At 40.9% G+C, this 12,635-nt stretch overlaps 2 protein-coding genes across 2 annotated transcripts; both read right to left on the bottom strand.

The window, feature by feature from the left end:
* Positions 1-1,627: 1,627 nt before the first annotated feature.
* Positions 1,628-6,685, bottom strand: LOC309704265 (SUMO-conjugating enzyme UBC9-like). The gene is made up of 7 exons (XM_082529323.1): positions 6,329-6,685; positions 5,992-6,077; positions 5,783-5,866; positions 4,909-4,981; positions 3,973-4,082; positions 3,661-3,740; positions 1,628-3,106 (listed from the first exon to the last, which is right to left on the bottom strand). The coding sequence occupies exons 2-7, from the start codon at positions 6,055-6,057 to the stop codon at positions 3,043-3,045; spliced, it is 477 nt and encodes a 158-aa protein (XP_082385449.1). The 5' UTR covers positions 6,058-6,077; positions 6,329-6,685; the 3' UTR covers positions 1,628-3,042.
* A 1,907-nt stretch (positions 6,686-8,592) lies between these two features.
* Positions 8,593-12,107, bottom strand: mpst (mercaptopyruvate sulfurtransferase). The gene is made up of 2 exons (XM_082529829.1): positions 11,142-12,107; positions 8,593-10,241 (listed from the first exon to the last, which is right to left on the bottom strand). The coding sequence occupies exons 1-2, from the start codon at positions 11,743-11,745 to the stop codon at positions 9,943-9,945; spliced, it is 903 nt and encodes a 300-aa protein (XP_082385955.1). The 5' UTR covers positions 11,746-12,107; the 3' UTR covers positions 8,593-9,942.
* Positions 12,108-12,635: the final 528 nt, after the last annotated feature.

The raw sequence follows: 12,635 nt of genomic DNA on the forward strand, positions 1-12,635 counted from the left end.
TTTCTAAATGCTGGTCAAACATTAACATGGATACAGGAAAACAAATGAGTCATAAGCAAGTGTGTCAGGCAGTTCGGTTTGTTGCACATTGCAGTGGACATGTCTATTCTGATACTCATACAGTGGTGTGAAAAAGTACCACCTTACTGCTTACACGGGAATTAAGAGGGTGAGTAGCAGCCAGATGCTGCTAATCAAACATACTTGATTAGCAGCAATCATCAGCAAGCGGAGCGCCTCTATAAAAGCAGAGGTTTCGACAGTTTGCTGTTCTGGAGCATTCAGGTGTGTTAACAGGGTGAATGTCATGCCCCCGTGTTGGTCATCATAATAATGCTGATCCAGGATCAACATTGCAACTGACCAATCATGTTGGCTTTGCAATGTGTGTGTGGTGGAGTCTGCTAATTAGCTAATGTCTTGGCTAATGTTAACAGATTACACAATGTCCTTGGTCAGTTTCTCCTGGACCAACATTGTTATGATGTGGAAACAACACCATCACCATCACGGGGATATCCAACTGTGTTGACACAATGGCTAGGAGGAAAGACATCGGCCATGATTATAGAGAAGCAACTGTTACTGCCCATCATCGCGGGAAAGGTTATACGGACGTTTCCAAACAATGTGAAGTCGGTCATACTGTAGTGAGAAAGATTATTCACAAGTGGAAAACACTTGACAGTTACCAATTTCCCAGCAATGGACATCACAGCAAATTCAGTCCAAGGTCAGGTTGTGCAATGCTTAGAAGTTAACCACGTAACTGGCAGCAATGTGCTTAACATAAATTTTGCTCAGATGTGAAAAGACCTCTGGTAGTTGAGAATGCATTTCAAAGCAGGAAAGAAAGGCGCAAAGTGGTCCAAGCTGCCACAGGTGAGGTGACACAAGGTTGATCCAGGACAAACTTGGCGATGTGATAAGAGCTTTCAACTTTTAACTGCCCTAAACCTGTAGCAGTGTGGTCAGAAGAAACAAACAAGAAAACAAAAAACCGCTTCGCAACATTTTGATTCCTTTTTTGGTCAGATGAGATCATTCAGAGATAAATAAAAAAAAAACAAAAAAACCCACAGCAGAGGGGAAGCAAAACAAAAGGTGTTAGATTTCTTAAGAATATCATGCAAGACATCCGAGGACATTACACCCTTTCATCTTCTGATGATAATAAGAAAAACATATTGGTCTGCAAAGGAATTGTGCTCCAGATTCACTTTGAACTGTAGTGGTAACGATCCTTGCAAGCAGCAATGAGCCCGGAGAACCAATGAGACGGGCTGGAATCTGTATAATCCCTTTAGGCACTTATTTTCAAATCTCCAAAGAACAACTTTGACTGGCAACTAAAGCACCACAGCTCAGTTTTTCCTGATCATTTTTCAGTAGACTGCATTTTTCTTTCAGCCTGTGATGGTTACAAGCTAATCCATGTCTGGGAAATGGCTGCAAAGGTGTGCAAGGGCTCAAAGATCAACCTCATGCTGGATTTTCCCTTTATTTAAAGCCAGATGAATACAAATTAAAATACTAGTAAATAACAAATTTCATAAATACGGAGACAATAAATGGCCAGACACCCCCCGTTCCCCGAAAAAGAAAAACAAGAGATCTGCAAAAGAAATGTTTTTCTTTGATTTTATTTCACAATTTGATGCATTTAATGTGTCCTTTGTTATAATACCACACACAAATGTCAACTGGCTAAAACAATATAAAACATAACTTCCACAATTTTCCGTTATTTATATTATGTACATGCACTCATATATTTAGAGGCAAAGAAAGAAAAATATCTCAGGCCATCTCTCACTCTCAAGTGCACTTTCATTTATCTTCTTTGCTGGCTGAGAGGCCATTCCAATGAGGATGCTTCAGTTTTTCCACGTGGACTTGAGTTTGGACTTTTTTTGTGAGCACTGTGGCATAAAATAACTGGGTGGACGGGGCCAAAAACAAACACACAGCAGTAGTTTATAACCTTTATGATGCAACTTTTCTACACAGCATGTTTGGAAGGTGATGACACACTGATGTCAGATGGGCGTAAAGTTTGGTATGGTGACAGTTTCTATTTCAGGTGTTTGTTTTTTTTAACACCATGTGGTTTCACTGCAATAAAAGATTATCAAGGCTCAAGGGAAGAACCAAAGGCCTGACTCAAGTGCCTTATTACTCCAAAGTCAAGCCATGGAGGTTATGTTTTCAGTGTTCAACAGGGGGTATTTGATCCCTATCAAACTTGTTTTGGGAAAACTCTCCAAATACTTTTAGTGGCCTTGGTGGAAGTCTGCACTCTCTCCCTTCCTGTTGCTTCTTGTTACTCTCCTAAGTGCACGGCTTAGCTGAGCACATAAGAAATGCCAGGATTGTCTTTTAGGTGCATTTACCTTTAGATGGTTTTTGATGGGTCACTGCCAGTTTTCTTTAAGTGCTTTGTGCCAGATGGTATGCCTGTGTATTTGTCATGATAATGAAACAGCGGGCAGAGAGAACAAAGGAAGAACAGACAGACTCCTGTTGTGCTTCTGCTTTGTCACAGTGAGAGCCCACATTCATGAAACACTATCTACAGTACTCCTGGCCTCTGATGGTTTGATAAAGCGTGTAAGGTTACCAAAAGGGCAAATCTCTGCTGAACATCACACTGAGTGGGTTGGGCATGATGTCTTACTTTTACAGCTCTGTCAGCACATTAGTCACACGCAGTTTTATTCGAGGCATGACCAAAACTGGATATGGATAGTACACATATTACAAATGTCATACTGACAGCAGGATTATCAGTTATGCACTGAAAATGCCTAAAAACTGGATTTTTTTTGAGGACAGGTAAAATGTATGATATTACTGAATTGTCAAAAGAAGGGAAAAGAAAAACAGGCTCACTTGTAGCCTGTATCAAAAAATATATTTAGAATATATTTAGAATACTTAAAAGTGGATTCTTATTGGAGTGGTCCTTCAGGTGCTGCCTGCCACCTGTTTGTGAGCTCTCGGTTCAGGCTGCTCAGGCCAGGTCGAGGCCACCTCTCCGCTCTATGTGGGGGCAAACTTCTTGGCCTGCGCCCTTACCCTCTTCTCGTAGTCCATCCTGTTCTGACTGAATGATCAAACGAAAAGAAAGTGATACAACAGCCTTGCAACCACACTAATAACACATCACTGTTTAAAAAACAGGTGTGATTTCCCCTTAAAGCTTATAACAGTGTTAATATATTAATTTTAACTTGAATACATAAGTGACCTTTGGCAAATAGAGGCCTGTTCTTCCTGTAAAGAGGATGGTGCAGTTCAACATGCACACCTGATAATGTAGAGAGCTAGCATTTCAACTTCAGGTGACTTTTGGCTTTACAAAGGGTCGCCACAGCGGGTAGCTCTCTGTGCTTGATTTAGCAGATATTTTTACGCCGGATGCCCCTCCTGATGCAACCCCAAAAGAATGTATATCTCTGGGGATCAGTCACTTGTTAGGCTAATTTGCAAACCGCAATCACGTAAAAAGCAGATGCGGTTGTTAGTAGTTATCATGTTGCTATCAAATCACATGACATTACTTAATAATATCACAACATTGCTTAATAAAAATAAATAATTTCTTTCTTGATTCTTTTTTTGTAGGATCCACTGAGTAAATCAAACAACCACACTTACCAGTAAATTGTGTAAGCTTCCGCTTGTGCTGGATCTTGAATGTTGGGCTCATTCAGCAGCTCCTGGATTCCCAGAAGAATCTAAAAAACACAGCAATACAACCATAAATACATATAACTTAAAAACAAAGCAGCCAACTCCAATGCCATTGAATTGAATCATTACTAAGGAACAGAGGGCTGTATAGAGAAATTACAGATGCCCTCCTTTTATGCTCCAACACTGTGAAAGTAATTGGAGTAGTCACAAAAACAAAGCTGCATTCGCGGTGAAGTATGGAGGACGGGACTATGAACACAGGAGCTTTCAAACCTGTTTGATGGTGATAGCAGGTCTCCAGTCTTTGTCCTCCTCCAGGATGGACAGACACACAGTGCCTGATGGGTAGACATTTGGGTGGAATATCGGTGGCTCAAACTTGCCTGAGGACAAATTATTGAAGACAAAGTCGTACAATCAAGCACGGGAACACTGACCACAAAATACATTAGAATCACTATAAGAAACCATCATTAGTTGGAACTAAAATCACAAGAGGCTGTGTGAAAGTGAATTTACACAATAGTGTTATTTTCCTTTAATTTTGTCTCAGAGATCAAAAACAGGCCTTTAAGTAAATCATGGGATTGTAGCGCTATCGTAGCACTGTTTCCTAACATCAGAGAGGGAAATTCAGGCATATAATATACAACATGTGATTCAGAAGTTAACAGTACAATGACACCAGGGAATTCTGGGATTGAGCTTTGGTTATACACTTTCAAATCTTATGTTGTGACTAAAAACATGACGCTGTCTTCTATATGTAGAGATGATAGTTATTTATCTTAGAGTCATGCTTTGACCAAAGCAGTTCACTGACCACACCGGCTTCGTAGCCCGACGCTGTTTTTAACGTTTCTGCTGTCTGTAACTTTCCAACATCAAACATTACACCGAGCCCGTCCTTTTTCTAACCATGTATCTTTTTCATTGTCCTAATGGATTATTTCTGCTACAAAAGCTTTTATATTTTCAAATAAAGGAAAACTACAAGTTATTTTATTTGTTTGCAGTGTTTCGTGCCATTGCTATAAACTTTCCTTTAATCCTGTTCTCTTTTTGTCTCTAATGTGTGACTTTCTGTATGAATTTAATGTTCTGCTTTTTTCACTCGCTTCTGTAAACCCTGTTTTTAAAGGTGCTGTTTGAGTTAAATTGTTATTATTATTACATACCGAGAGTGGAGAAGAGATAAGAGGTACTCACATTTGGGTGGAGATGAAGGGTAGTCATCCTTGAACAGCATTCTGAGTTTATACAGTCCTCCTTCCCACAACGTCTAACGAAGAAGAATGAAAACAACTGTGTAAGCAAAGTAACTAACAACATACCAAGGTTATTTAACAACAGCAAAGCAGCGTTACAAAAGTAACTGCATAAACAAATTTCTAAACTGCCGTTTTCGTTCAGCTCATCTTTTTATCCCCATTCTTTGGGAGTACAAGAAAAATACATACAATGTTTTAAAAGCATAATTTCATAGATGTTAACACTAACTTTACCATCACAGTAATTGTCGCCACTACTTATAATACTCTCGACTGTAAAGTTTTGCTATTAAAGCTTGTGAAGAAAAGCAATGTTACTTTTTATTTGAGAAAAGAGTGGCTTGAAGTTGTTTTGATGATTTAGCCTATGTGTAGTACTTCCAAAGAGAACCTCGAATAGAAGCACATTACTCAGTTTTTGTGTCAAATGTATCTGATCAGCAATGAAGACATCCTGTAATTTAGCAAGTTTCTGTCCTGCATACAAAACTGTAGTTATACTAAAGCATAGCACAGATTTCTACTTATCAAAAACACAAGAACATGTAGAGATTTCAGACAAATAAAAGAGGAGACTGTAATTGCTCTCACTGAAGTAGGATTCCTGGTGCTTACATGCATGGGCACGTGCAAACGGCTCAGTGTGATCCGGTTTGGTACTAATGTGCAGACAGGTTGGGTAATAAAGTTGCTGAAGGAAATGGGGTATGCATTTTATGTGTGTGCGAACAAAGTTTGTGCTTAAAATCCAGCATCTTAGAAGGCCTCCTGCTGGTTATTTCCTACTCTACATCCAGCTCCAGGTAACTTACTCCTTTCTTCCCTGGGATGGCACACTCCCAATTCATCAGGTTCATGGTCCCATCTGGATTCTTAGTGGGAACAGCAACAAATCCCTGTGGTTTACATGACACGCAAAACATCAGCTGCCAACCCGAGTCTGGTTTGTGTTAGAAACACTCACAACAGTTAGTTTCAAAAAACACTGGACATGAAGTTGCTGCAGATGACAGATGCTTACAAAAGGGTGGTCTTTTCTCCAGGCTTTGCGCTCCTGGGACAGTCTGCTAAGAGCGATGCCAGACATTGCTGCTCATCAACGCCCCCCTGTGGAAAAACAACCCCAAAACAAATTGATTAAATGCGAATCGTTAACAGGCGGGTAATGTCCTTGTTTCTACTAAAACGGCGACACATGTTTAGCTTGTTATTACCACAAGTATGACTTGTTTATGAGTCCTGCTGTAACGCAACGGTAAGTACAGGTGAGCTCCCACAATGCTAACAAACGCTACACATGAATCACCTCGCATTACTGTGGGTCCACTGTCTAATAACATCACTTCTCGTAAACTCACCTCGTGTTTTATTTGACTAAATACCAAAAGTGAAGTTATATAAGTCTCAAAGGTGGCTCGTTTGCTTCGCTAATGCTAACGTTGCCCCCGTTACGACGGCGACCGAAAAAAAAAACACACCCTTCGACGGTAAAAAAGAAAAAAACAAATACAACCGGGCTAGCTAGGCTACTAATGACCAAACCGGAAGAACAGTTTATTTTATCAACATTACTAAAAACACTTTACTCAGATTACACTGAAGGAATTTTTCCCACAGTTTTGTAAAACAACGTGAGTCTGAAAACCGTTTCGACTTGCTAGCCTATCGCGAGGAAGGACCCCAATTTGTTTATCTCGTTAGGACCTTCAGGCAGCGTAACGGGCAGCCTAGTGACACCCATCAGAGATGACGTGATGCGTAGTTCACAGCCGTCTAGTGATTTAATCCTTTTGAGTCACGTCCAAACCCAAAATGTATCACCAGTCACGTCACAATTTTATATTTACCTTAATAAAAACCCACCTTTGTCTGACTGATATTCATATCACCTGGATAGCATCGTTACTATCAGTGATCGTTTTATTGTGCACCATCCCATCATTCAAATCAAATCACTTTTATTGTCACATCACATGTGCAGGTACATTGGTACAGCACATGTGAGTGAAATTCTTGTGTGCGAGCTTCACAAGCAACAGAGTTGTGCAAAATACAATAATGTAAACAAGCAAAATACAAGAATGGCTACATCTGAAACTAATAAATATATGTACAATATATAATAGTATATGCATTTCTGGATGTGTATACTAAATATTTTTCTACGTGTGTGTGTGTACACATATTTTACAAATTAAATAGAGTCAACAATAAATAAAATATATAAAAATATACAGAGTTGAGACATGTGCAAAATATCTGCTTGTCTGATGCATGATAAGCAGGGTATTGCAGATGCACCTCTCCCAGTTTTATCTTGTGTGATCCGAAGATCCTTCCAGGACAGGTGAAACCTGCTATTTGTGTCTCTACCTGCTGGTCTTCATAAATCTTTACATGCCCAGGAAATGTCCCAGGGAAAGCTGGCACCTTTCAGTGCACAAGCTCTTGAGTTCCTCATCCTATGGACAAAACTTATGCTTATGCTTCAGCGGGAAATATATATTGTAATGTAAAATCTAACCTAACGTGCACCTCCTGAAAAATGTAACTACAGTTCCAGTTAATGCAGCCCAGAACTACTGTGATTGGCCTGTTCAGCATTGTTGACTTCTCCTGAGCATTTCCAGCTTGTAATTTGCTGCAGTATGAAGAACAATCATAGCATTGATAAAAGGACTCACAAATATCAGATTCCTGGAGGGAGATTGCTGAAAGATCCAGAATGCGCATGAAGGAAGGTACAAAGTAGAAAAACCTGACAACCGCACAATAATTAACAAGTAATGCACCACACATGAACATAAATGAAGACAAACACGTCAGCCACTTAGGAAGTTGATTGTAGGCTCTCCAAAGACTCCCCGCAGAAATCCAATTAGCAAATTTTGTTTTTCTTCCTTATGAATCTTTACAATAGATTCATTTAACCTTCATATGATTTCATGTAATCTACATCACAACATGCCTTTTAGGTCAATATATATTAATGAGGGTCAAAATAAAGAGCAAGAGTGATGTATCTGCTGCCAGTTGCAGAGCGGAAAGTTTGATTCATTTTTAGACAATGCGTTCAGCTGCTTCCTCATCTTCAGCCTGAGAAGAATCATTTCAAATGAGCTGTTCGTTCCTTTTCGCCCAGTTGGAGCGCTCTTTTATTCCGGACTCGGCATTTTTTTTTTTTTACCTCAATGAGACATAGCAACAGCTGACATCATACAGAGTGGCTAAGATTACCCCTTTGCTACATTGTTAATGAGAAACAAAGTGCTACTCGAGGAAGAATAGAGTTGGAATAAATATATACTCTGATCAGTTTTTTATGAAGCTTTCAAAATAGCAGTCCTCATGATTGATTTAATGATTCTTTCTCAAACTGTAAATGCGTATTAGTGCACTTACACTTCCTGATGACCTACATGGTGTGCACAGAACAGCTGCACGTAGCTCATCCTGGCGTGAGCTATAATCCATAAACTTTATTTTGGCAATCGGGCATCTTTCCAGACACCTCATATAAAACTGCAGGAACCGGCTCAAACTGGTTTCCATTTCCTCTGTGTCAGCAATCTTTTTTTTTTTTTCAAAAACGCTGTGCATGTTTTAGAAAAAGTGTATTAAGTATTTTTAATTAGATTTTTATTATTATTATTTCTTCTTGGGTGCACACTAACAATGAATTACAATGACTTACGTTTTCAAAACTGGCAACTTTTACACAGTCCGATCAAGTGAAAGCAAAAAATCAAGATAATTTAACCTACCCCCCCCCAAAAAACAAACAAAAAAAAAAAAAAAAAACAGGATCTGAAACAACATGTTTCCTACAACCCTGCGAGGTCACCTGAGGAAGCTATATCTGATCAACAGTGAATTTTGCCCTGTGTGGCCTTCTAACAAAGCTAAATATTTACTTTACTGGTTACCCAATGCACGTTTTCCTCCACCTCGTGAGCTAGACTTACTTTTAAAAGAAAAAGAAGATACCTGTGGTGGTACCCCATCAAAACGGAAGCACATAACATATTCAGGTTATTGTAATGGAATTCTAATGCATCACTTTTGGTTAAAGAAAGAACCAAAACAATACATATGAAGTGAAACTTTAGAATGTTACATTTGCTTAAAACATTAATTATTAAATTATTTGAAAGGTTTCTTACAGCTGAGGAACCTTACAACCTATAGTGTGTATAATATACTCGGGGGGGAAAAAAAGGATGTTAAGGCGTAGGTTTAAAGTTCAGGCACAATCTGCTGTCCCCGTGTTGGTGCTGTTCCTACAGCATAATAATGCATGTTGCTCGAGGACCATCAGCGCAAGTGACCAGTTACAGCTCTGCGACTTTGAGAAATAATATGGGGGGGAAAAAAACAACATTTTTTATTGAACTCTAACCTTTAAAACTGTGTAAAACAAATATGGGTGTGTCATGGGGTAGATGCACTGGTTAGAATTGGTGCCACATAACAAGAAGGTCCTGGGTTTGGACCGACCTCCTGGGGGGAGTTTGGGTGTTATTCACCTGTTTTTGTGGGTTGTCTCCAGCTTTCTTTCGCAGTCCAACAGTCCTAGGCTAACTGGCAATTCTAAATGTGCCGGTGCGAACATGACTGGCCGTCTGTGCTGCTTAGCCTTAGACCTATCGAGGGTGTTCTTTCCGCTTCTTGTCTTGACACCTAGGCTCTTGTTAACCCAAAGCAATTTGTCTCCCCTGCATAACATTTGTGAAAAAATATGGTCCTAACCCTAACTAAACGGTTCAAGCCAACCAACTTGCCAGATTGCTCTTTGTCACTTCACATGACTTTTGAAAGCCAAAGTCTGAAAGCAATCACCTCACACATCTATGCAACTGGTCATTTGCGATCACAGTCCTAGAGCAACACTGTGATGCTGTGGGAGACACACCAACACGGTCAGGTCAGATACACCTGTAGCTTAGCTCCCTCTAAAGAAGTGACTTTCCCCTCACGCCTTCTTTCCCTCCCCCTCTGAGATGATAAGTTCTGGTGATGCCTTTTGAAACCACTCGCACCAGGAACCATCATAAAGGCAAACCCCGGGATGCCCGAGCAGGTGGGCGGCCAGAATGACTTGACACGCTGTGACGCCTGAGCCGCAAGAAGCCCAGAACGGTCGCGTCATGTCCACCCCTGCATCCTTGAAAATCTCAGCCAGGCTCTCGGTATCCTTCACCTTTCCAGAGGGATCCAGCAAAGTTGTATATGGTATGTTGATCGCTCCGGGGTAATGTCCAGGCAGTATGTCTGTGACCGGGAGAAAGAAGAGTGAGAAATTTAGGGGACGTATCAACATGTGACAGGTTTTTATCTTAAATTTCTTCCATAGCTTTTAGCAGCATCTCCTGGACATCATCAGTGGATGTTTGCTTCAGTGAAAACCACCAAGATAGAAGCTGAGCACACAGTATCTGCTGGTTATCTGCACGTGGCTCAAGAGCTGTAATTAGCAGCTGAAATAAAATTTGGGTGATGGCTTTCAACACGGCTCACAGTTTCTATCAGCAGCTTTTTTTGTGTAATAAAAAAAACCCTACAGAGACTCTTCAATAATATTTGTTTTTTAGTTATCAATTATCATTAGATTTTTTTCCTTTTCATTTCACATTCCGTACCTACTTCAGATTTTACTGTAGTTTAAGTTCACTATAGTAACCTTACTGAAGAGTTATGTTCAGTGACAAAAAGCTGGAGCAGAGGGCAAGGCCACCACAGGACACGGCCACAGGGCACGGCCTTTGATAACAGCCAAAGGTTTCCAAGATAACAGCCAGTGTATACAGAGTACCTTAAAAAACAAAGTACAAGTACCTCTAAAACTCAGTGCTGTTTCAAAGGCAAAGAGTGCTGAAGCTAATTTATTTTCCTGCACTTTGTGTAAAAGTAGCTATTATATAAAAAGTGCTGATATTAGTATTTTTTGAAAGCATGTTCACTTTGGAGTATTGCACACAGCACTGTGTACACGATAAATGACAGCAGCAACATGTGAAGTATGCAAAGCAGTCTCATCTTTCTTGTTTTGATGCAAAACCCTACATGTTGTATCTTATGCTCTAAGCTGTTTTTAACCCTTGGGGAACTAACACGACTGACAGATAAACTGTTGGCCTCTTCTTAAGTTTAAACGCTTAAAGTTTGACTCACCATCTCGGGGCTCTGGCTCAGTACCCTTGAACCTGCCAGGAGACCTGGCGTCCACAACCTGGACCTGCTTGGTTCTGATGTTTTCCAGCACGTCCTCGTAGCTTTTAACCCACGACTGGTTCAGAGTGGCCTTAAACTCTCTGCTCTCCGGCTTCAAGTACTCGGACGTCACTGGATAGCCGTCAACCAGCCAGTTCTTGAAGCCACCATCCAGCAGCGACACCAAACTGTGCCCGAACAACCGGAACATCCACCACACGCGGGGCGCGCTGTACGCCCCGGTGTCGCTGGTGTCGTACACGACGACGTGCGTGTCATTCCCGATGCCCAGATCTCCCACATATTGCGAAAAGTAGCTGGCAGTTGGCAACATATGATCAAACGCAGAGTTCTTGTCGGAACATTCGTCCAAATCGAAAAAGGACGAGCCCGGGATGTGCTTCTGCGCAAACTCCTCTCTGGTGTTCCGTTTGGCTTTCGGCAGGTACCAAGAAGCGTCGAGAACGCGAAGCTTGGGACCGATCAGGTCATTTCTGACAGCATTTGCCAGCCACTGACCTGACACCAGAGCACGGGTCTGAGCCGCCATGACGAGCCTCTGCATGAAATACAAACCCGGAGCGCTAGAGGGAAGTCACTGTGCAATTTTGTTTTTGAGGAGCGAACAAGTTCGGCACATAAAGATCATTTTGAGAATAAAGTCGCAATTTCGAATTACAGTCAAAGATGAAGACGGTTAATTTAAGACTAACCGCCTGTTCAGCTGCTCATTAACGGAAATATCTAATCATCCAATCACATGGCAGCAACTCAGTGCACACAGGCATGTAATGTAGGAATGCTCAAACTAAGCCAAATGGGGATGAACGTTTAATTCAAGTGACTCTGAATATTAATGACACACTGGTTGGTCTTAGTATTTCACAAACTGCTAATCTGCCCACCTGAGTACAGCTGCTGACCATTTCCATTTTTGACCATAGTGTACCCGCCTTGTGGCGACAGCAAGTAAACGCACCACATCGCAAACCCGAAATAATCTCAAACTGGTTTCTTGAACATAACAATGCATTGATTGTACTCCAAAGTCATCACATCCTTTGGTATGTGGTGGAACGGGAAGGTCACATCATGGAAGTGCAGCAACGTTGTGACCCTATCATGCCAATAAGGACAAAAAAATCTGGACTTAAATCAAAGAATCAGAAGTGTCGTAACTTTTAAATTAGAGTGTTGGAGCACTAGAATAGCTTCAGTGTGTTTTCCAAGAGCTATTTCCTATTTTGGTGTCGATGATGGTGATGCAGTGCTGCGTAACACGATGGTCCTCCCATAGAAGGTCTGCTGGGCTGAGATCTACTGACTGAAAAGCCTAATTTTCATATTCATTAAACCACTTCCTGACATCTCGTGCTGTACCTGTTGAAGACATTGCTTCCACCAGGATAGAAATGATTCATCATGTAAGACAAAGATGACCACTCAGGACACCTT

This window comes from Aulonocara stuartgranti, assembly GCF_965226115.1.
Source record: "Aulonocara stuartgranti genome assembly, chromosome: 4".
Classification (NCBI taxonomy): domain Eukaryota; kingdom Metazoa; phylum Chordata; class Actinopteri; order Cichliformes; family Cichlidae; genus Aulonocara; species Aulonocara stuartgranti.

What these genes read in the sequence shown, in the direction of transcription:
- mpst (XM_082529829.1), bottom strand. Translation starts at nt 11,745, where the DNA reads ATGCAGAGGCTCGTCATGGCGGCTCAGACCCGTGCTCTGGTGTCAGGT. An exon ending in TGAGCCAGAGCCCCGAGATG is followed by an intron (nt 10,242 to 11,141) that starts GTGAGTCAAACT and finishes TCCCGGTCACAG; the next exon opens with ACATACTGCCTGGACATTAC.
- LOC309704265 (XM_082529323.1), bottom strand. Translation starts at nt 6,057, where the DNA reads ATGTCTGGCATCGCTCTTAGCAGACTGTCCCAGGAGCGCAAAGCCTGG. An exon ending in GGAGAAAAGACCACCCTTTT is followed by an intron (nt 5,867 to 5,991) that starts GTAAGCATCTGT and finishes TGTAAACCACAG; the next exon opens with GGATTTGTTGCTGTTCCCAC. An exon ending in CTGCTATCACCATCAAACAG is followed by an intron (nt 3,741 to 3,972) that starts GTTTGAAAGCTC and finishes TGTGTTTTTTAG; the next exon opens with ATTCTTCTGGGAATCCAGGA.